Source organism: Carex rostrata, chromosome 18, assembly GCF_964058835.1.
Source record: "Carex rostrata chromosome 18, lpCarRost1.2, whole genome shotgun sequence".
Classification (NCBI taxonomy): Eukaryota; Viridiplantae; Streptophyta; class Magnoliopsida; order Poales; family Cyperaceae; genus Carex; species Carex rostrata.
The window spans coordinates 2,080,133-2,090,405 of record NC_135935.1 but is presented as its reverse complement, the minus strand read 5'-3'; the positions used below and the strand labels follow the sequence as shown (position 1 = coordinate 2,090,405).

The 10,273-nt window shown below is 35.2% G+C and overlaps 1 protein-coding gene across 1 annotated transcript; it reads right to left on the bottom strand.

Annotated features, from left to right (window-relative positions):
* Positions 1-871: 871 nt before the first annotated feature.
* Positions 872-9,514, bottom strand: LOC144569344 (AP-5 complex subunit zeta-1). The gene is made up of 16 exons (XM_078319644.1): positions 9,327-9,514; positions 8,846-8,986; positions 8,331-8,422; positions 8,096-8,192; positions 7,930-7,973; positions 7,727-7,815; positions 7,486-7,580; positions 5,628-5,774; positions 5,210-5,357; positions 3,501-3,577; positions 3,334-3,405; positions 3,168-3,215; positions 2,920-3,047; positions 1,755-1,914; positions 1,229-1,430; positions 872-1,124 (listed from the first exon to the last, which is right to left on the bottom strand). The coding sequence occupies exons 1-16, from the start codon at positions 9,432-9,434 to the stop codon at positions 1,075-1,077; spliced, it is 1,698 nt and encodes a 565-aa protein (XP_078175770.1). The 5' UTR covers positions 9,435-9,514; the 3' UTR covers positions 872-1,074.
* Positions 9,515-10,273: the final 759 nt, after the last annotated feature.

Sequence of the window (10,273 nt, the reverse complement as noted above, 5' to 3'; positions counted from 1 at the left end):
GGGTGACATACAAGATTTATATTACATTGCAAAAGACTTGCACAAGTATGGGCAAGCAGTCCAAGCAAATACCAACTAATGCTGATGTCAAATAAAATACCTTCTGTTTACTGATCTTATTTCTTTTATTTTGACCTCAGGTATACTGGGATAATAGGCCAGCTGATTAGCGACAAACCTAACTTAATTTCAACCAAAATCAGAATATTAGTTTTCTTTCTTACTACAACATTTGTAAGATATCAGTGCTCCATATTGATAACTTTTGTTCAAGGAATTAGGTAAAACAGGATAAAACAAAACATAACACAATATCATCAAATCTTCAAACAATACATATTTGATAGAACAGTTTCAAACAGATCAGATTCTTTTCAAAATAACAATAGCCAGGTACTTAATGGGAGGTATCTTGCATCTGAACAGATCTATACCTTGTTAAACATCAAACATATCTCAAATGCTTTATCTGGTTATCTGGTTCTGTGGCGAAAATTAATTTGCAGTGGTACAACAAATTGCCAATTGGTAGGGTGTAGAATTTTTTCAATACTTCATGCAAAAGGTCCATATATCAATATTAATGAATTTCATTGTCAATTCTACAACATTGAGGACTACAAACCAAATTGAGCTGTATTACATTTAACTACCTAACTATGCAGGACCTTGGTCAAATGAATCGAACACCCTTATTTTTCAATTGGAGCATGATCAACTAATGACATAGCATACACATCTGACTGTTTGATCAAAAGAAATGAAGTCCTTGATCCACAATCAGATAAACACCGAGTGCATGGTGATGAAGCAGTTGGAGGAATACAGTCAGTTTCTATTTATTTATTGAGACCAACAGAAGAACCTATTAAATTGGGGCAAAAAAAGGCACTAAATTTGACATTGGTAAACCCAAATTGTAGATAAAAATTATCATAACTAGGGCTCTGTACATTATAGATAAACCTTGGAGAGTTTAAAGAGATGGCTGTTCCATTTTAAATAAGAATTGAGCCAAAACAATATTGCACTGAATCTAACTTCTGTAGCAAATGAAGAAGCTTTGATAGATTGTCATTCTACTGGAAATACATCACCAAAAGAAAAGTCGTGATAAGGTACACCTACAAAGAGCAAACAAAATATCATAATTTCTACTTCTGTATGTCTAAATAAGAAACACAATATTGGTTTCTTTTTCTATTCTACAAGAAATCAGAAGTGTTACCTTCTTGCTCGGCTAGAAGGTAAAATGGAATATGGGCAACCATTTTGGAATCCCCTTTGCTCCAGTCCACAATACCTGGCCCACTTGCTTCTCCTGTGTTGGGCCCCAGAACTGACAGACAAAGGGCGGGTTCATCCATCAAGCCCAAATAATCACAGGCACGTCTCCACACTCTCCTATCAACTATTGGTGACCTTGCAACCTAGAAATGTAAACCAAATCTATTTTACAAAATGTACCAAGCAAAGCAATAACAAATAGTTGAATGTCATACAATAAGGATTATGATACAGTACAAAATTCATATTATTATAAGGAGATTGAATGTGACTAAATAGTTGCTTCCTTTCTTTGTTGATGGTGTTGCTAGGAGTTTCAAGTAGGCTATATATTAAACTTTGCAGATTAAAAAGTATTAGATCCTTCTTCTTTTTTTAAATCTACAAATATTAGATCCTTCAACTTCAAAAGAAATTCAATTTGTAATTGTCTGTCATCAAAATGGATATTCCAATGAAAAAGATACCTTGCCAAATGACACACGGGCCCGAGGGAGCAATTCTTTATGACAAGTTGCAAGTTTAGCAATCGCTGTCGCCACAAAGCAAAGCAATCTAGCTTGCGATGACTTTCTCGAGGTATTCCCCTTTGGGTCAATTGCCGACTCCTGATTCAAACCCAACCGGCTTCACAAGGAAAAGTAAATAATAAGTTACTAGAGTCTAGATATACGATAGGGTATTAATTATACTAAATCTAATATGAACATAGTGCCAGAAAATCAGAAATCTAATCTCTTTGTCTAGCATTATTATACTATAAAATTTCCCTTTTCTTCATCTTTTTTCTTAATTGATATTTTCTGCAGATGTTTTTGTTTAAACTGGTGTTGTCTGGTACTAATTTCTTTCTTTTATTTATCTATTTCTCTTTCTTTTATTTTCCCTTTTTAATTTAAGCATAGAAAAAATCACAATTAAAATCTACCCAAGTTATTGCCATATTTTGAAATCTAACCTTGATGCTGGCAGCAATTGTCAACATCTATAGATTTAGATTCATGAAGAATGACTAAGGAAAAGAATGGTAGATTCCGAGGGCATTCTCTTCACAAATTGCCAGCATCCAGCATAAATTTCAAAAGCTCCCCTTTTGGTGCTTAATGTTTTAAATGAGCAGTGGGTCTTAATTAGATATATGTACATAATATATATATATATATAGATTTGGGCTATGGTGAGTTGCGAAGTAAGGGTCTTGTTTTACTTCACGCCCATATTTTCTATATTTGAAACTTCAAAGAGACGACACGAACCGCTCAACATGATCTCCATATTGAAATGTGCTAGGAGCCTAGGAGACCAAATTTTACATTTTTTTGAAAATTGTTTACTAATTTTTTAGAATATTTCAAAATCACTGTTTTTTATGGTTCAGAATCCATCCAAAAACAGCAGTCTTCTACCTATCTAAAAAAGTAGTAAAAAAATTCCAAAAAATGTAAAATTTAGTCTCCAAACACATTTCAATATGGATATCATGTTGAGTGGTTCGGATTGAAAACGGAGATATGAGCGTGAAGTAAAACAAGTTTCTTACTTCGCAACTCACCATAGACCATCTCTCTCTCTCTCTCTCTCTCTCTCTATATATATATATATATATATATATTTGTGTCCAGAGATACTAACCTGGTAGCTAAGTTTTCATACAAAAGCAATTCTAAGCTCTCAAAGAGTCCCCGAGCCACATCTTTGTGTGATGTACCACCCGCTCCATGCTCCCCTATTGCCCAACACAGATGCAGCCCTAATTCTGTCTGGTCATATAAAAAATTATCAAAAATTCAAACAACAACATATGGGCGCACAGCTGCACGCACACAAAACCTAATACATATCTACAATACATTTGTATTAAATTAAAAAATAAAAATTACCTTAGCAGGGCTGTCATAAGCTTCAGCCAGTCTGTCCATAATAGGCTTCTGCATGGGACATTTGAATAAAGATAGTTATGTCAGGCTATCATACTAGAAATAGTTGATTAAAAAAACAAATTATTAGCTAGTTCAACAAGAAACATGATGAGTGTACTTGACATACCTTGAGCAGCGCAATGAAATGAGGACACCTTTGAAAGACAGCTAGCATGAAATCAGATAGCCTCTTTTGAACCTAAACTTTTCACTTTCATCTCTCACGAATGATAAAAGTTGGAGCTTGATATTTTTTTCAGAAAAAAAAAGGGTTGGGAAGGAGGGGCAGCTAACCTCAAAGCAGAAAGTCTTATCAGGACACATGGTGTCATAGCGTGACATTATAAGTGGAATCAGAGCACACAAGAGAGCTGCAATAGATCAAGAACAATTAAACTTGCAGTACTAATAAATGCTTTGAGACAAATTCAGATCAATCAGATGAGAAAAGAAGTGTCCTGTCTGACCCCAAAAATATTTAGTATATCCACCCTAATATGAGAGAATGAATTTGTACCAAACAACTATTTTTCAGAAATTAATTGAATAAGTCAACCTAGATAAATACGCTTTAATTCAACCTGACCAAAACCGAGCAACCTGAAATTTATTAGGACCCAAACCTAACTGACCTATGACCTGAACCAACTGAACCATCAGAGTAATCTGATTTGTGACCCAAAGGAAACTTGGCTACAACTGAAATTATTTTTTTCAGGACAATACCAAATGACTTCAAAACCAACTACAGTGACTAAAAAACTGAATCTAAACAACCCGAGAAATGAACTGATAGAACCCAAAATGAATTGAACCTGGAAAAAAAGGCACCAAAAACAGAAAAATAAAACCCAAAGGTTTAATGATTTGAACTAAATATTTTATTAATAGGATATAAAAAAATAATAAAAATCAGAAAAAGTTTTGATTATCTCAGATCATAAGCAAAATGCCATAAATTATGGCGTCCGAGCCGGACGCGCATTTACTAAGCAGCGCAAAAAACAAAAAAAGATGGACACTGTAGTAGGTGTGTCAATGGCACCCTTTTATCCGTTTACCCGACCAGGACCGTATCCAATAAAACGGGTACGGGTACGGGTAAGGACAATTTGTAATAGGTACAGATATGAAAATGCTTCCACCTAACACTTACCGGACCCGTTGACACCCCTACGCCGTAGTCTATGGTGTCCATCTCCCCTCCGTAAACTAAAAAAGGAAGCTGTTGCTTTTGAACTTCCCCTCTGTTGCTTTTGGTCTTCATGAAATACCACTATCTCTTTTATCTAGGAGACTTCTACCTTTTGGTTTTTAATAGTTGGCATACAGAATCTTAAGAGAATCAATCAATTGCATAGCTTAGGCCCAGGTAGTGGGTCTCCCAAGTCAAAAGTGAAAAAAGTAACAACTACCAGGCACAATTCCTTCCCACATGGAGATGACACTGGACTAAGCACAATTCCTTCCCATGTGGAGAAGACACTGGACTAGGCACAATTCCTTCCCACGTGGAGAAGACGCTGGACTGCACAGTTTATGGGTGGACACCATAGACTGTGGCTGTCCATTTTTCTTTTTTCTTTTGCGCTGCTTAGTAGATGCCATAGACTCCGGCCCGGACGCCATAGTTCATGGTGCTTATGATCTGAGATATTCAAAACTTTTTCCAATTTTTGTAAATTTATTTTTTTATTTCCTTTTAATAAAAAAATTGGTGATTTGAATCCCAAAAGTGACACTTCCAGAATGACCAGAGACCTTAAATTGAAACAGGCTGGTTTTCAACAACCCAAAGGCCCAAACCCTATACTAGACATACATTTGCCACCCCTAAAACCATTTCACATCTACTACATAAAGATAGAAAGAAGGCCTCTTGGTCAAATTGTATTGATTTACTCTTACTTGGGTATAACTAGCATTTCTTTTGTAACTTAAGAGGTCAAATGACATTTATCTACGGTAATAAAAAGCATAAAAAGAACAATTAGCTAACTTACAATCATCAATATCTCTCAATGCAATAGAGAAATACGAGCCAAGAAGGCGTGGACTCATCTGAAGGATTTGTTTTAATCTATCTGTTTGAGGGTTGTTCACAGCTGCTTGAAGTGTTGCTACCATTGTAGGAGAAGTCCAGTGGCGTTCCTAAAATTTCAGAACATTGAGATAAATATACATCTTGTGTTATTTGAACACTATAGCATGAATTAGCATATTGATCACCGTTTACAGAAAATATACTTATTGATTTAGCAACAGCTTAATCACAAGAAGCTGTACCAGCTATCATGTTTGAATGTTTCACGACAGGTGTTGAAAAAACTAACTCTCTTTTAAATTATAATTAACGTGCAATAAGCATCAGTCTGTTACAGTAAGGAATCTATACCATCCTAAAAGAGAATTGGCACATACCGCAATGCCGTCATTTTCATCTTTCAAAATTTCAAGAAAAGTGGGATCTGCCAAATCAAAAGATCCATTACCATCGAAACCTGACCCATCATCTAGATTTTCTATTGCTGATCCGGTGTAAGCCTCGTCCATTAATGCAAGAATAATCTAGTAACAAGAAAAGCAAAACAAAGTGAGCTTATGCAATGAAATTAAAAGAAATATAAATAGAGCTTCATGCAAATCATACGAGTTATGTAACCAATTGCATTTAACACCTAAAATGTCAGAATTTTGCAAATAGCACAATAAAGAAGACATGTCCAACTTTTTTGTATTAATTCAGTTCAAGCTTCTAAATAGCGGCAATAAAGCAGAGTTTCGCATTTTTTTTAAGCCTTAGCGCAAGAAATGTACATCTTTCGCCATTCAGCGGTTATGTATTATACTTAGCAGTAATGCATCATAGTTAAGTGGTAAAATGTGGATGATAAATCTAAAGCCATGACGTTACTTCCCTATGGAACATTTTATAGTAAAACTCATTGGGGCTTCTTCATTATAATTTATTCAAGGTGTAAAATGATTATTGGGGTCCATATATGATGCAACCCTATATTTCTCCTCAATGCAAAAGCCATCTGGAACAAAGGCCTAAATTGCAGTCTTTTTTCAGATTTTTGCTTTTGCTGAAACAAACAAATTTACTATGCTTTTAAAAGATATTAAACTAAACAAGCAACCGTAGTAATTTGGGTAAATTATTTTCAAAATTAAGTGACTGAACCTTAGTCTTAATTGTACATCTATCGTGCATAATTGATGGTTAATGTATGTATTGTCAGATTATAATTTGAGGCTTTTAGTAATAGTACAGTGCTTAATCAAGTCTTAAAGGGGCTGATATTGCCGATCAGTAAATTTGAGGCAAATTATGTAAACTAGCAAATTTGAAGCAAATTTTGCAAATTTACAAATGACGCATTACTAATATTTTAAGATTTTTTAAATTTAAGTGCACCAAAAAAGATAGAACCAGGGTGCTTACTTGGCATAATTACCATTGCATTGTACTAATAATTGATATTATTTTGAGGAGTGTGTTTATGGAGTCCAGCTACCGTGACATCGGTGGTATTGCCCCGGCTCCAAAATTCATCTGATAAGCTTCAAACGAACGAATCCAAACCATTCAAACTGATCTACTCTATGAGTGATGCATTTACATGCAAAATTTATAAATTTTCGAATTATTTTAGTATCAAGTCAGGCGGTAAAAAAATTATGAAAACTAAATGCATTAAAATTAACTTAAAAAACTCCCACATTTGACCGCTTGACTTGATACTAGATAAATTTGAAAAATTATAAATTTTGCATGTAAATGCACCAATCATGAAGTAGATCGGTTTGAACAGTATGGATTCATAGTTTGAAGGCAATTTGAGAGGTTTTGGAGTTTGTGGTATTTAGGCTGCAATACCACTGATGTCACGCTAGTCGGACTCTGTGTTTATGTACATGTATCATACTTATAAAACATGCCAATATAGTGGTTTATTGACCACTTTATCACCACTACAGATCCCTAAACTATACTTAAACCTTGATTCGATCAAATTGCTTAGTCCTTAGAAAACTACAACCATTGATTGAATTTGCTTGGCTTCAATTAAGGTTATCACATGCTTAGGGTAAGACATTAGTTACATGGCGGCAAAAATTATCCATTTCTGACAAAATAGAATTTTACCATCACACAACTAGAATGGATGCTGTTAGCAAATATCTGTGTTAAATGGTTTGTGCTGTTTATTGTTCTGAATCTTTTTTTTTTTTGTTTTTTGAAAAAAAAAAAAAAGGAAACCAAACAAAGTACCTCTGTAGCTGCACTCTTCTGAATGGAGGCAATATTGCTTCCAATTAAAGTTCCTGAGTTTTTCTTCTCTACCTTCTCTAATGCAACCACCAATACTGTTTAAAATAAATTCAAAATGTGCCTAAATCAATTATACTCTTCTTTCCCACTACTTTTTTTTTTAATTATGGATAGTGTGAAAACTGTCACCAAATTAAAGAATTGAAAAATAATGTTTTCTGAGTATATAACGAAATCTCACAGGGCAGATCTAGAAGTGATGAAAAAAGAGGAAGAAATGACCCTGCTGAAATCATCAATGGAAGAATGGACAAAAATGGCTTCTCTAGGCTGAAATAAGCAAGAAAATAATCCATCAAAAACAGTATTAATGCATCTACCAAGCTTTAAAAAAAAAAAAACAGTATGAACCTGTAGGGAGGGGGGTATAAAAAAAGAGCATACCTCTCACCATTCCATGCAATCAGTTTCAAAAGCAGGGGAAAGAACTGTAATTGAACAGCCACAAAATAAACATTTTTCAAAAAGTTTAGAAGCCATGAAATTCTAAGCATGCCTTTCTTCCCTAGTAAACAAAGCAGACTTTTAAAAACTGCAAAAGAGAAGAAACCTGGGGAAGTAAGGCTGGAAAAGATTTGAGAATCTTTGTTTTATTGACATTAAGAAATTCAAGCAAGCGCCCTGCCGCCACAGGATCAGCGAATTCTCTGAATAAAAGGAATAGAATGTAAAAAACACTTTTTCTCATTTATCATGCTACACTTCAAACTAGTTTATATGGTCACAATCAGCCATAAGCTTAACACTAGTACAAAAGGTAATATTATCAAGCACAAATTTCATACCTACTTAAGCAAGATCGAAAGAAGCTTCGCAGGCTACTTTCAGTATCATGCAACACAACATCTCCAAAATCCATAAAAAATTGAAGCATAGTCTGTATCAGAAAAGGAGGATTCAAATTCACTAAGAGTGACAATTGAAGTTAATAAATTTTTTTCCTCTCTTGTTTTTGAAAATATAGTATACTTAACATTTATCTGTTTCCATAGTTTCCAAAAGAAACAACAATGTAACACAAAAGAATCATTTGCAATTGTCTCTTGTGTACCCTATTTACCCATTTATTACTCTAAATAACCCAAAAATTTTGGAGGTTCTCATGTTTCTCAGTACGAAGTTAACAAGAGGAGAGAATATACTATTGGCACTAGCCTTCAAAAATCAACTCGAACCACTAAACAAAGGCTGTGTTAATACTTCAAACCAGAGTCCTAAAATAATTTTTTTTGAGGCTCTTTTGCAAGATATTTACAGGTGTGCCTGCGAAGTGAAAGATTTTAAAGATAAAAAAAATTACCACAAGAAGAACAACATTGGAGGTCTGTGATTGATTGGACACAGAAATGCATCTCTGGTAAAGCTTGCTCATTTGATTAAATGCACGAGTGACCAGCTCATCTGATCCCCCCTCTTTGCACATTTCATATATCTTTGTAACCTATTTTAAGTAGAAATGGCGACATTATTTGCGGTCAAGTCTTACTTGGGCAATCACCAGTACCACAAAAGCTGGGTTTATAATAACATAAAATCAGGCACCAATCCATAAGGTACAAAGCATGCACTAGCTCCAGCTGGTTCTAACACAGTAGAGCATAGAAAAATATACAACATAAGGTAAAATATATTCAAAGGCCAACCCTATAGTAGCTATATCAAAAAAATTCCCCAAAGTACTTTATTACGCTAATGGGTGAGTGACAGCAAGCGATACAGAGAGAAAGAAATCAGCCACTGCCAAGTTTTCGAAGAGAGAGAGAGAGAGGGAGTCTACGGACAGAGGGAAGAAGGTAAGGATCCGAGGAGGGATCTGGGCTGGTGGAGTCACGCGTTTGGGAGGAGAGTGATCGAAGGTAGAACTCGAAATCTCCATCGCTTTTCGCCATTTTCGATCGATTACTTCACTTTTCTCTTTTTTTCGCCAATCACCATTAGCAAATGTTTCTAATCGAAGGTGTGCTGGCAAGCGTATCCTCTGCGGAGCCAAACTCAAATGTTTCGCCAATCACCATTAGCAAATGTTTTTAATCTGGTCCGTTCGTTTCGGATTGGACGGACCACATCAGATCTTGTCCGAATTGAAAAAAATATATATATATTCTCAAAAAATTTAAAATCTGATCTGGTCCGTCCGATCTGAAACGAACGGATAAGATTAAAAGATCCGCATAGCTCCGCAGCGATTGACTCCGCAGAGGATACTCTTCCGGTGTGCTGCGGAGGGGAGAGCGGGTCCGGACTCCGGACCGTCCAAAATTTGAGTTTGGATCCTGACCGTCTGTCTGATCATAATCCGCACCGATCCTGTCTGAGTTCGAATTCACGGAATCCTTTAATATTCGTATAGATTCTGATCGGACGGTTCAGATTTAAACACAAACTCTGAGTTACTTTAGGATTGGAACTCGAGGAGGGGAGAGTTCGGATGCACATCAGACAGATTCAGTTTTAGCCGTTTGATTGGAAATTGAGGACGGTTTAGATACAAGTGTATATTTAAATTCGTTTGTATGAATTTTGATGCGGATCAAACACATGGAATTTTAATTTATATGAACCATTTAGATTCATGAACAATATAGATTAGTACAGATTTTAATTTACCCATACAAATTTTAGAAAGATAACTAAATTAATTTACCTCCCCCGCATCTCATTTTAAAGGAAAAAAAACATATTTATTTAATGAGGGTTAAAATATCTCATGTTTCATCGTGTTCAGCAG

Coding starts and splice junctions, on each gene's coding strand:
- LOC144569344 (XM_078319644.1), bottom strand. CDS start 9,434: ATGGCGAAAAGCGATGGAGATTTCGAGTTCTACCTTCGATCACTCTCC. Junction 5,775..7,485: donor AGAAGAGTGCAGCTACAGAG/GTACTTTGTTTG, acceptor TCTTGTTACTAG/ATTATTCTTGCATTAATGGA. Junction 3,578..5,209: donor ATTGAGAGATATTGATGATT/GTAAGTTAGCTA, acceptor GATCTATTGCAG/CTCTCTTGTGTGCTCTGATT.